The 14,216-nt window shown below is 37.4% G+C and overlaps 1 protein-coding gene across 2 annotated transcripts in view; it reads left to right on the top strand.

Moving 5' to 3' along the window:
• The window catches only part of MYO6 (myosin VI), a 116,009-nt gene that overhangs the window by 80,935 nt on the left and 20,858 nt on the right, over positions 1-14,216 (top strand). For both annotated transcript variants that reach the window (XM_058176110.1, XM_058176109.1), the window contains exons 19-27: positions 3,850-3,888; positions 6,043-6,136; positions 8,187-8,317; positions 8,433-8,510; positions 9,490-9,619; positions 10,629-10,719; positions 12,236-12,386; positions 13,243-13,451; positions 13,854-13,932. In XM_058176110.1, the coding sequence (XP_058032093.1) occupies positions 3,850-3,888; positions 6,043-6,136; positions 8,187-8,317; positions 8,433-8,510; positions 9,490-9,619; positions 10,629-10,719; positions 12,236-12,386; positions 13,243-13,451; positions 13,854-13,932 (1,002 nt within the window). The remainder of the gene's footprint in view (positions 1-3,849; positions 3,889-6,042; positions 6,137-8,186; positions 8,318-8,432; positions 8,511-9,489; positions 9,620-10,628; positions 10,720-12,235; positions 12,387-13,242; positions 13,452-13,853; positions 13,933-14,216) is intronic.

Below are 14,216 nucleotides of genomic sequence, written 5' to 3'. Positions count from 1 at the left end.
TACTGACAGAAAAACCACTTAGACCCAATTTGGGGTAATTTACTCAGGTTTGGAAGCACTGTGTGAAGCCTTCTCTGGTTTTTTTTTTCCCTCTTTCCTTTTTCTGTCAAACAGTTTTTATGTTATGGGGTCCTTAATGCTCTCTGAGGTTGATTATTTTCTTGCAGTTGTTTCATTACTCAGTTGGGTAACATCATCAGTGCACTGATAATATCACCTAGTTCGGTAATGAAATGTCTACAAGGAAACAACCATCCTCAGGGAGAACCACAGTTCCCCAGCTGGTTAATTCTGCTTGGTGAGAATGAGAAAACATTTCTATTCTAGAGCTGAATTCTGATTTTCTTCCAAGGGTAATAATTATGTATTTAGTACCATAAAATAGGCTTCTTTTGTCTTTCCATCATGTTCTCTTTTGAATAAGCCTTAAAATTTGTTGACAGCCAATCTGATCAGACTAGAAAGTAGGAAACTCTGAGTTCTAGTCCCACCTTAGGCTGAGTGACACTGGGCCAGTCACTCTCTCTTTCATCCCAATCAACCTCATAGGATGGTGGTTATGGAGAAAATAGGAGGAGGAAAAAGTATTAGGTATATTTACCACCTTTACTTATTTATAAAAACAATAAAGGTGGGATAAAAAAATTCCAAAAATAAATAAAATGGGTCAGTCTCTTGCATCCCGTATACACAATGTCTTCCTTCAGAGCACTGTGCCTATTCAGTGAACACTAGAGGCAAAAGATGGCTATGCCAGATGCTGCAGATGTGCAGACAACTGGATTTGTGAATTTTTAGCCAAACAAATCAGTGGTGAATATGCATTCATGAACAGTAGATTCTTATGGATAAAAGTGGGTTGAAACCTATGTGGATATTTGGTGGTGGCGCAATGGTTAGAATGCAGTATTGCAGGCTAATTCTGCCGACTGCCAGCAATTCGATTCTCACCCACTCAGGGATGACTCATCCTTCCATCCTAAAAAAAACGAAGACCTAAATTGTTAGGGGCAATATGCTGACTCTGTAAACCACTTAGAGAGGGCTGTAAAACACTGTGAAGTGATATATAACTCTGCTATTTCTATATTTCCTGCATCAATCCAGTGCAGCTGGGAGTAAGGAGCAATTAATAACATCTTCATTATTGCACTCTTTCTTTCTTACCTAGCCCTTCTATCCCTAGGCGGGGAATGAGAGCTACCAGACAAGCACAATGTAATATAACACAGTGAAATGTAATATAAAACATTTAAAACAAAGACCATTGGTTTGTATCAGATAATGCATTCCTGCTGGTTATTCCACCTGCCCTTTGAGAGAGAAATAAATTGGTTTATTTCATTTTTTTTGTATGAGTGATTTAGATTTTTGTTGTAGGCACTGTTCCTTAATTTTACTCAGTCTGTTGTTATTTTTTGTTAAAGTTTTCATTTATTTATTGGATTGTTTTAATCTTAGTTTGAGACAGCAGACTCTTTATTTGAAGTGGCATTTTAACCTAGTGAAACAAAACTAATTAATTAATTAGTCCATCATAACAATCCTGTCAGAGGAGCCAGTTCAGGATCATTTACTAACTTGAGACAGAATATCTGTTTCTCAGGTGAATGGATAGGGTTTCAACATGAGCTCAAAATAAGCAAACAAGTAATGCTCTTTTGTTACATACAAAGATTGTAGCCAGTGAGTACTATGGCAACAGCTCTAGTTTCCAAAAGCAAGAGAGAAATATGTTAAGTGTACAGACTTTAAAAGTTTAATGAGAGTGGTTGTATATGATATGGCTGCTTTTCTTCTATATGCGGTCTACTCTCTCCTTCTTTCTTTACCAGCAGCTGTTATTTTGGTTGATTATTTTTGTAGCAATATCATTGCACAATGTGTTAAGACGAGTTATGTACAATTAAAATAAATATCCCCTCCTAATATTTTCATAAACAACAGGGAGGGGGTGTAATGGGCTTGGCTGGATGGAGGTATGTTTTGTCCTACGAACCAAGAGATTCTTATATGCGCAATCTGTTGAACTCTAGAAAAGTAGGATGCCATTGTGGAACTATTACTGGACTCTACAGTTTTTGCCTGTTGATGGGGAACTGAATTTATTTATTTAGACAATTTATATGTGTGCCCATACACTTTCAGTGACTCTGGGTAGCTTACAAAAAATAAAAATTCAAGGTACAACAAATAAGCCCTCCTCCTGCGACAGCACTCAATTAAATGAGCCACTTGATCAGTTCCATCCCACTCTGGATTCTCCAGGCTAGGGGTGGGTTCTACATACCTTTACTGGTATGTAGAACCCACCCCTAGCCTGGAGAATCCAGAGTGGTTTGGTTCATTCATATTGGTTCGCAACGGAACCGCATGCACGCACTTTGCTTGCATGCGTGCGTGCTTCTGCGCATGCGCAGATCACCCATGATGACATCATGGCAGATGGGCGGAGCCTCCTGCCGGTTTTACTACCAGTTCTATAGAACTCGACCCAACTGGGAGCAACCCACCACTGCTGCAGGCCCATTAGCAAAACCAGGTCTTCAAGGCCTTGTGAATGAGTGTCTCTGCGGGGATGATATTCCAAAGGGAGGGAGCCATCATGGAGAAGGCCCTTCTTCTGTGTCCCAACAGATGTATCTCGTTAGGAGACAGAACCCACCACATTCCCTGCCTTCCTGCTCTGGTGGGTTGGGTGGATGTAATGAATGTATTCTTATGGCATTGGTAGTTTATTCTGCATGTAAAAAACCTAACAGTTATTTATTACATTAACCATCTGATTTTCCATCACCGGCCCAGCAATAAACAGGTTTATATATTAAAAATTGATATAAAAACTGTTATTCATAGTAAACCAGTTTACCAAAATTGTCATTTTATAAATCAACAATTGGTAACCCAGGGTCTCCTATCTCAGTTATCATCAAATGCTTGGCAGAAGATATTTCGGCAAGGCAGGTTATGTCAGATACCAGTCTAACTAGATGTACCAATAGAAGAGAATATTTGTAACTCAGGATTGAATTGTGGGATCCTGAACTTGGTTGTAAACAACAAACTAATCAAGGAACTACCAATAACACTCACTCCCAGGGCAAGCCACTTACATATAAATAGAAAGCAAACCACATTCTGTTTTAGTGCTGATGATGTTACCTAGTTAGGTAATGAAATGTCCAAGCTGAGAAAACACCAAGCATCCTACACTAAAAAGATACATTTTGTGTTTTCATGACCTTTGCTTGAAGGAAGACCCCAACTGAACTTCATCTGCCCTGTATAACAGTGGAATAAGATTTTTGGGTAAAAAGCTGTCTCTAAACTGTTGTGAATATGGTAGCTGTCAATGGAAAGGATTAGCCAGATATTGAGTTGTACGGCGTTCATTAGCCATACAGCCTGGATCTAATAGAAGTTATACTTCAGGGTATCTGAAAGGTATTTGATTGGGAACGTTGCAGGTGGCGTTCTGCTGTCAGGGCACAGATTTGTCTTCTACCTAAGGGCATTTCTTCACAGGTGGCTTTGCCATCTTTTGACAACTTAGTTTTGGCATTCACATTTCCCTCCTTTCTTTCGCTCCCAGGCATTCCCTTTACCTGTTGGTGTGCAGAGATGTAAACCTCTTTGTGGCTAGAGGTGTTCAACCAATTAGAAGTGCAGCAATTGACATAGTTGAGGCTGGTCAGGCCCAGCTTACGATTTTGCCTTTGCACTCCATTCCAGCAACAATTTATATTTTGCAAAGAGCCAGTGCTGAGAGATTCATGCTGATAATGACGTATCCTTCCCTGTGTTTTGTTAGTGCTTGTCTACTTTGACACAGATGCTTTTCTTTTACAGACTCAACTAAACCTGCTTCTGGAAAAGCTTCGTAGCACTGTAAGTAAATAGTCATGGAAAATCGGTGCCTTCTGTTACAAGGTCTCATCTATGTTTATATTTTTGCACTAGATCTGTTAATAAAATAAACCCTAGATTTGTTGTATTAATGCAGGGATGGAGATCTGTTAAAGCCAGGGCATCAGTTAAATTTGAACAGAATTTTACACATGAGCATTTTTGCATATTTGACATTTTTTTAATGCAGGGAGCAGATGGGACCTGTCACTATCAGCATATTTAGCTTTAAGAGTAATCTTGGCTAAATCCATGTATTATGAGAATCCTTTATTATTATTATTTATTATTTTACAGGTATAGAGTCATGTAGTCAGTTCATCAGTGATTCTGCATTACATCAAAGAATAAGAGAAACATGCTTGCAGGAAACTGTCCAATATTTTTTTAAAAAAAGAGCAAGAGAGATTGGAGCCCTTTGGGGTCAGTAGTTTACTTGTAGGCCTTAACTACAAACATCTCAAAATAAATGTATTCATTTATTTAGAGAATATATATATATATATGTATGTATATAAATTGTAAGCAAGTAAATGTTAGATGAAGAATTAAAAACTTGCAGATGGGAGATGACATATAACCTACCAACTCCTCTTTACAATCTCCTGTGAGCCTCCACAGTAGACCAGAACAATAAATTCAGTCCTTTTTGTATGTTTGTGATGATTTAAATGAGTTAAATTTGTACCCTATGACTATCATTAAGTGTTGTAAGTGTGGTACCTTGATGAAGGTATCTTTTCTTTTATGTACACAGAGAGCATATTCACCAAGACAAATTCCTTGTGTGTCCAATCACACTTGGCCAATAAAAAATTCTATTCTATTCTATTCTATTCTATTCTATTCTATTCTATTCTAGAAATAAAACGAGTGCATTTCATTTGGTTTGTGGTCCTGCTCAGTTTTGGAATGCTGTGCTTCATATGCCACGCTAAGCCTTGTATGGGCCTCAATCCAAGCAGCAGTTAATCCAGAATTAACTGCTGCTGAACTAGAGGAAGTTCTTGCTAGTTTGTGATCCTCGATGAAATGTGCAGGATAGCAAAAGGATGGTGCAGAAGCACCACTCTAGCCAGTCCTGTGCATTTTGCTTCCCGTTCCAGAGGTTAAATGTCAAATCAGCCATGGTTCTGAATTCATTGTAGCCAGTTCATGCAGGCTCAGGAATTCTGGGAGTTGAAGTCCAGAGGTCATAAAGGTGCCATAGTTGCCCACCTTGGATTTAGAGCTCTAAGATTTTCCTCCTTTTCTTCCTTTTGTTTCCCTTTTAAATGGCTTTGAATAGATAATTGCAATTAATTTTTCTTATCCCTCCAAATGAAATTGATTCATCGTGCATTTCTCCACATTTAAACAAAAAAAATAGTTAAACATGAAATGGGCTGCTAATTTCCCCACCATGGGCACTACAGTGGCTTTAACAATATTCCCGGCCCTCTTTTCCAAACCTCCATGGCCTGATGACAGTGACCTCAGCAGAGCAGCCATCTTCCTTCCTGTCAGCATTTGTACACTGCTAGAGCAAGTATTAGAAACCTTAGAAGACCTGATTTTCCCAAGGCTCCTGACTCCTTTGTAGAGGTCTGACATCTGAGAAGTTACATGTTTCTGCTAGGTACTAGGCTTGGTAGGAATTGAATGTTATTGATGGTCTTATGAAAAGACAATCTCTGTCCACAAGCTTTCACATAATATTTTTAGAGGTTTAAAAACAATGTCTTTAGGGCAGAGTTAAATATTTCAGCATATTTACTGCTGAGCCTCAGTGGCAGAGTAGAATGCAGAACTGCAGGTTGCTTCTGCTGAATGCTAGCTGACTGCAATTTGGCAGTTCAAATCTCATCAGGCTCAAGGTTTACTCAGCCTTCCATCCTTCCAAGGTGGGTAAAATGAGGACCCAAATATGCTGACACTGTAAACTGCTTAGAGAGAGCTGTAAAGCACTGTGAAGCGGTATATAAATCTAAGTGCTATTGCTATTAAAAAAACAGGTGGGGAGACTTAATATAAACGTATAAAAGGAAAAATATCCACTGGTGGGACTAGATAGGAGTATTATGGGATGAGTTGTGTCTAACATCCCTTTCAAGTAGTCTTAATCATGATTATGCTAATTTTCTGCCTTTACAACAGGGATCAAGCTTTATTCGATGCATCAAACCGAATCTAAAGATGACCAGTCACCAATTTGAAGGCGCTCAAATCCTCTCTCAGCTCCAATGTTCAGGTAATTTAGTGTATCTTCTGAAGATGATACTTTAGATCTCTAATAATTCAAATGAGGATTCTTGCAATACTGAATCTCAGGGCTTTATAAAGGAGTTTTTCAGTAAAAAAAAACCGGAATGAGCTTTTTCAATGCTCTGTTGCTGTAGTGAAATTATTCTGCAAAATAATAAGCTGTAGATAGTACTGTATTGATTGTTAAAAGATTAAAAAAATAAACTTAATAAACTTCACAAACTTTCAATGCAAAAAAATAACGTGGTATTCTGTGTGCTTAAAATGTAGTTTATTTAGAAATATGTGAAAGCCACCCTGAAGATCAAAACCCTTCCAAATGCCTACAACCCAAAGGAAATAGAACATCCTATTTTTTTTTTTTTTGAACATATAAGAACAGTGCATCATTCAGTTAGGAAGAGACCATCTTTTCATCATCATTGAGCTGTTGCCTTCTCCACCATTTCAAAAAACTGGATTCACCTGTAATGATTGCACTTTGGACACTACATTATCAATTGGCCATTCAATACTATCAGTATATTAGCTATTTCTAAACTATTGTGGTAGAATGTTCTTAATAAAGTTCAAGTGTTCATTTAATCCTTTTCCTTCCACCAAAAGAAAAACAAAATGATTCTACCTTGTAGGTGAGAATCGTACAAGTTGGTTTGGAACAGATCCAGACTGGATTCTGATGGGTGGCAAAGTCAGAACAAACAGTTCTATTGGCTCCAGGATGCTCCAATATTCCCCAGTATCGTACTATTCCTATAGTGTGTTATAGGAATAGAACAACTTAAACAATTGGTGATCTCTCTCCAGTCTATTCCTTCTATCTCATCCTCCTCTTCTCAGCGGAGAGATTTGGAAGATGTTCAGGTGTTCTTATTGACATAACAGAATTAGATGATATTAATATGTAACTTAAAGATGGTTAAGACTTAATTAACTAACAAAAGTAACAATTTCACAGAGCAGATTTTGAAATGGATGATTATAATTGTCCTTAAATAAGCCTTATTTCAAGTTAAACTGTTCGTTTTCATTAGCTGCTATCCTAGTAGTTCTATTAATTTCTTTATAATTTTTGCATCCCAGAAAGCTTTCAATCTTCAAGCATCTGTTCAACTTGGCAAACACTCCTATTGCTTGTCACGTCAAGTTATGTATAAACTTTAATTTAGCAAATCAGAAATCCTTAACATCTTCACTTAATTAGTGTTTTGTTGACTCAATTTTTGGCTGATAGTCTGAAGACTGGATACTCTGAGTAATACTGTAGGAAAGGAGACAAAGGAAGTAATGAAGTTCCTTCCCTCGGTCTTAATCATGAATACATTATTTTTTAAAATATAATTTTTATTAAGGATTTAAATTACAATAATATTAACCAAAACTAAATTTAGAGAAAGAGAATGGAAACAAATAAAAATGTAAGAAAAGAGAAAAAGAAGAAAAAGAAAAGAGAGACTAAAGAAAAAATAAATAAATAAATAAAGGAGTGATTAAAACCTTCATCATAAACAAGAATAAATAAATGTAATACTTCCACACCCCCTCAAGGTTAAACAGATATCTCTTCATCCATATCCCATTTCTTATTATAAATCCATAAAATATCAATTTTTCAATCCTTATATCGGCCAAAAGTCCATAAAGGGTTGCCAGAATATACCCCCCCAAAAAATGTCTATGAATTACATTATTCTTCATCTAGTTTTTATTTTTATTTTTCTGGTTTAAAAGTGAAAATAAAGTTTTATTTATTTATTTGCCTCCCTTTTATTCCATCGATTTTTGGCTAAACCAGTTGAAAGAGATTAGAGCTAATATTTGGAAAGGTCAACAACAGACCTGACAGAGACTCAGTCTTGATTTTCATTCAAACTTGAAGATCATTTTCCATCTTCAACCACAATGAATTTATAAGGGCTTGTGTTTCTTGTTTTAGCTATTTTATTTTTGTTTATTCCAATCTCAAAATATAAAGACCGACAATCACGTCGTCTTAATTTAGTGGTGATTCTTTTGTTGCCTATCTTTTACTTTAGGCATGGTGTCTGTTTTGGACTTAATGCAAGGTGGTTTCCCATCACGAGCCTCATTCCATGAACTTTATAACATGTATAAAAAATATATGCCTCCAAAATTGACCCGTCTGGATCCGAGACTCTTCTGCAAGGTATTTATATTCAGAATGCAAATGCTTTTTTATATGTGCCTTTTTCATGGTGAGTTGATATTCACAGATACTTTCCTTCAAAGGATTTGTAAAACTGTTGATTTTTTTCTTTCAGGCTCTCTTCAAAGCCCTTGGTTTAAATGAACAAGATTATAAATTTGGATTAACAAAAGTGTTCTTTAGACCTGGCAAGGTAAGCAGCGTTGATATCTCTGAAGTATAAATGAACGCAAATTGAGTTTTTTAAAAATTAATTTCTCTTCAACTTGCCTGCAAAATAATTGAGATAAAGGATAGCATTACCTTTCTTGAAAGTGATTTCATAAGATGATGCATTGTCATTTGATCACTGCTAGCATCTGTATTGACATGGCCATCTTTATGTTTAATGTATTGGTAGAAACCATCTGGGGATGCAGTGGCTCAGTGGTTAAGATGCTGAGCTTGTAGATCGAAAGGTCAGCAATTCACTGGTTTGAATCCCCAGTGCTGCATAACGGAGTGAGCTCCTGTTACTTTCCCAGCTTCTGCCAACCTAGTAGTTTGAAAGCACATAAAAAATGCATAGAAAAATAGGGACCACATTTGGTGGGAAGGTAACAGCATTCTGTGCGCCTTTGGAATTTAGTCATGCCAGCCACATGACCTCGGAGACGTCTTCGGACAGGGCTGGCTCTTCGGCTTTGAAACTGAGATGAGCACTGCCCCCTACAGTCGGGAATGACTACCACATATGTGCGAGGGGAACCTTAGAAACTATTTTGTTTATAGCTCTATCTGTGCTAAGCGTGGTATTCCCTATGGAGTGGTCAGTGTGATGGTTAACCTCCCTATAATCATTTACTATGAATGTATTCTCTAAAAGGCAGATAAGACTTTTTAATTGCTTCGGTTCTGTGCTTTAACTTCATTCCTAGCTTAAAGTTGAGTAGAGGCCCTCTATTTAACTATCAGAATAAGTAGTCACAATTTGTACTGTGTCACAGATATATGAAAAATAGGCAGATTCCGGATTTATTAAGTATCATGACTAGGGTTCAGAACCTCATGGCAACCACTGAGGTCTCTTCACATTGTCATGACGGCAACATTCTGTTTACAACAGAACTCCCCATCTGTCAACATTCTTGTTGATTGTCTTAAATGGCATTTCCTCCCCACCCCGTTTTCAGTTTGCAGAATTTGATCAAATCATGAAGTCTGATCCAGATCATCTTGCTGACCTGATTAAACGTGTGAACCACTGGCTTCTCTGCAGCCGCTGGAAGAAGGTTCAGTGGTGTTCTTTATCAGTTATCAAATGTAAGTATTCAAAAATATCTTGTGAGATGGGGTGATAGCGGGGAGGATCACCACTAAGCCGTGGTGGTTCAGTGGTTAGAATGCAGTATTGCATGCTAATTCTGCCGACTGCAGCAGTTCGATCCTGACCAGCTCAAGGTTGATTCCTTCTGAGGTCAGTAAAATGAGGACCCATTATGTTTGGGGCAATATGCTGACTCTGTAAACCACTTAGAGAGATCTATAAAGCACTGTGAAGCGGTATATAAATCTAAGTACTATGCTATTTCTATCATGTGAGCAAATTTTTTTAAAAAACTACCCATAACTGTGTCTTTTTAAGCTTACTTGGAAGACTATAATATTTTCATAAAGAAATGGCTGAAATGTTGTGTAATTAACAAAAATCACAACAATTTAGGAATATTAATCTTGATTTTGTGTATACTTTTGCAATAATATTGAAAGTTGTGTCCTTTTCTGAAATCCCACAAGATACTAAGAGAACACCAAAGTTTTGCAAGATTTTTTGATCTTGTGAGATTTTGTGTATTCAATTTTTTAAAAATCCTGTGGGTTTACAAGCACAATATATGCTTGTAAATCTATTGCTGTACAGTAGACACTGTACTAATATTTTCCACATGCATTATTAAAGGCATTGCTGCCAAAATTGTGAAAATGCTACTAATCAATCAAGTCAAATTTTAAAATGGAAGAGTTTCTTAATTTTTCATTTCCAGTTAGATTTTATACAAGAAGTATTGAGAATTGAAGCACGAGTTTCACTGACCCAAGAATTGTTAGCTACCCTTGCATATTAATCTTATATAAAACAAGGAAATCCACTAGTATAAAATAGATTTATCCACTAGATATTATCCAGTAGTAAAAATCCATCTAACTCTCTGTCTGTCTATCCATCTATGCATCTATCCATCCATTCCCCCCACCCACCCGAATAGTGGGTTCTGTATTTAGACAATTTTTGATGAGATTTCCCTCACTTTTTCCCTCCTTTTATTTTCAGTGAAAAACAAAATCAAGTACAGAGCAAGTGCCTGTATTAAAATACAAAAGACAATTCGTATGTGGCTATGCAAGAGAAGACATCAACCACGGTAAGAAGAAGACCTATATAAATACTCACTGTGTTCTATTTGCTAGTAAATCTCATGGGGTGCTGAATAGTAATGGGAAGGATTCCCAGGCACTCATACACCTGGACTCGTTATATGTCATTAGTGCAGTCACAATTTGTGGAAACTGGTATCAAAGGACTAGCTCTTGAGCCACTTGTGCAGGATATTGTCATATCTTTTCTTTCAAAGCTTCTACTTAGAAATAATGTAGATGGTTAAATCTTCCCATTTTTGCTGCTGGTGTTTCTTTATCCATCATTGGCAAGTCCCTTTGGGCCACAAAGAAGAAAACCACAGCGTTCCTATCCTTGCTTACAAGGCAAAAGTAGTTTTGCATATTCACACAGGGATGGCATATCCCAGATGTATGCCAAAGCAACTGATCTCACATAGAAGTTAGCAGTGGTATCCTCATTCAGATAGAAGAGTTGGAAGGAGAGGGGAAAAGAGGAGAGACAACATGACCTAATTGTTCTAAAAGAATCAACTGAACAGATCTGTTGCATCCGCTATTAAGAAACTGGAGTTTCACTGAATTTGAAAAAATAAGCCCATATTGATATTCCAATTGTGCCGTCCCTTGTATTGACCCTCCTAGGTTTTCAGTACTAGTACTAGAGGAGTTTAATCTCCAGGCCCTGAAGTTGGGATCCTTCATGGCAATCATGGACCTATCCAGCAGGACACATATAATGTAATCATTTGTGCACAATTGTTGTGGTCCATCAGCACTATGGAGCTGGCAATGGAGTCGGACAGCGATAAGGCTGAGGTGAGGCCAGGGCCATCGGGAAGTGAAGTGCGGACTCCAGAGCCTCCAAAGACTAATAGTAGTGAGACAGAGGAACAGGAGGAGTCTGTTCCTAATGCACACATGAGAAGAGCTGCCAGAAGGCAGCAAAAAGGACAACTCGGGAGAAGGGCCAAGAGATGATTGGTCCCTCCCATAAGGCTTAACACAGACCAGCACTGGCTTTGCCGGAAAGCAACATTGGTAGCTTCGTCTTCTGCTTTGTCTTCTGTTTCGTCTACGTCTTGCCCTTATTTTTGTGACTTGTGAATGTTTATCAAGAAAGGCCTTTGGCAGTTTGCCTAATTGGACCAAGGTTTGCGATAGGACTATGTTGGGAGGCATTTGTTTTAATTTGAGTTGAATGACGCTGGGAATGAAGTAATTCTCAGCTGTTCGAATAAAGTTGGTTTGTTTTTTCACGGACTGAGTTTCTTACTACCTACTTGGGCCTGGATCACAACAACAACATATTTTAAATGTATCTATTTTTTTATGTTTGTGGGAGTTTCCAAAGCTATTTGTCCGTATTTTTTTTATTCCAAATTTTAATTGCAACTTAGACCAAATGGATAATATGAGACCCGTTGTAATCCTACTATTATGGTTTCATTCAGAAGCAGAGCGAAGGGGCAGAGTTTGAACAATAGCTGTCTGTTTTGTTATCTGCCTCTCCTATCTAAAATATTAACATTCCTTTCACAGCATAGATGGTTTAATAAAGCTTCGCACGCTGAAAGAGAGGCTGTATAAATTCAATGAAGTAGTAACTGCTCTCAAAGAGGGAAAGGCAGAAATGAGCAAGCAGGTCAAGGACCTTGAGATGTCCATTGATGCTCTGATGGCCAAGATCAAGGTAGGAGGACCCTTTATGCTATAGAAAAAAAGAACTTTGTATCAGGATCTGGCAGAGGTCTTTGATTCCAGTGTACATGACCAAAAGAGAGACCATGGAAATACCTTTGGCAGTTGAAGACCGATATCTGTAGGGTACCAAGTTGAATTCCAACTGTAACATTTCAAATCCTAATTGTTGCTTTATTTTCTTTTGCTTATTTTGACAATCCAAAACTTTTAGTGCTGACAGAATTGGAATATGACATCACATTTGTTTTAAAATGCATATTACCATTCGTTTATATCATTCAGTCAATTTTTTATCATTTGTTTTTTTTTCTACTCATAGATTAGATGAGAATGCAGAGATTTTCCCCGCTTATAAGACTTTAAAACTTTAATCAACAATGTTTTAGAATTTCAAATTTTGACACATGTTGCTTTGCATGCTTTCAAGCACATATCTTCTACCAAAAAAGCAAGTGACCTCAAATACTTTTTTTTAAAGGAACATTTTTCAAGGTCCTATATTATCCCTTTATAGTTTGATGGTGTAGACATGACACTTTTTAGTAAGAGACTGAAGGTGTAGACTTGGGTTTCCAGGTCTTAATTGTACCTATGCTACATTCAGCATTCATTATGAACAGTATACACTATACCAGGGGAATTGCTTGTAGGTGGAAGTATAAGGTTTATCAAATCAAAATAGGTGGGCAAAGCTTAAGAGAATCTTAACACATCAATTTTGCTGCTTTGATGGAGGGACATAGTTCCCATATTTTTGCTGTGGTTCCTTTTCTTTCTGTCTTGCTTTTTAAAAACTACATGTTATGTGCAAATTATTGTGATTGTTTTTATGACTTATTTTACAGGCCACTGTCATGCCTAGACAACAGATTCAGAAAGAATATGATGCCCTAGTTAAAAGCTCTGAGAAACTTTTGAGTGCCCTTCAGAAAAAGAAGCAGCAAGAGGAAGAAGCCGAAAGATTGAGACGCATCCAGGAAGAAATGGCAAAAGAAAGGAAAAGGCGTGAGGAAGAGGAACAGCGTCGGAAAAAGGAAGAGGAAGAAAGGCGACTGTGAGTGTGAAATAATCTAGATGAAGAGTGGTAGAAGCAAAGGCTTGAGCCCTGGAGTAACCAGGAGATTCAGGCTCAATATTCTCAAATGAGTATAAAGATTTATTGCACGCTCTCTACAAGAAGCTGGCCAATTAGTGGTCAAGGGAAATGAGTGGAAGATAAGAGAAGCATTCATGATAGGCTGGACTTAGATCTCTTGTGGGTATGCAGGGACTCGTGACTTATGACACATTTAACCCCTCCCTCAGGCTCAGTTTGGTCATCTCCAACATCGACTTTTTAAACAAAAGCCATATTTTGGAAGTGACTGCTGTTTCCAAGCAGTCTGTTACAAAAGGAAAAAATAAAATTTGTGGAAAACGGTTTTAATCTAATGGGATTTCAATTTTTCCCATCTAGGAAATATGAGATTGAAGCAAAGAGAAAACTGGAAGAAGAAGAAAGGAAAAAGAGAGAGGATGAAGAAAGAAGAATTCAGGTGAGGTTTCATCTGCTGCATTTTCCATACTTTGATCCACAAATATAATGCCTGAGATATGGTGACTTAGATCTCTTCTGATTCCCACATGGGTCTTCAAACCATCCTATTAATACAATGTTGTATTTTCCACACAACTTTTTGGATGATGCAATTAGACATACTGCTACTAACTATTTTACTCCGGAGAAATCTGCTCTGCTGCTCATTTATTAGGGAAAGGAAAGTGACAATCTCTTTAGATTATATGTTATTAATTATAAATTATAAAATTGAGATGGGAA

Source organism: Ahaetulla prasina, chromosome 1, assembly GCF_028640845.1.
Source record: "Ahaetulla prasina isolate Xishuangbanna chromosome 1, ASM2864084v1, whole genome shotgun sequence".
NCBI classification, from domain to species: Eukaryota; Metazoa; Chordata; class Lepidosauria; order Squamata; family Colubridae; genus Ahaetulla; species Ahaetulla prasina.
This window is presented reverse-complemented; position numbering and strand designations above follow the sequence as displayed.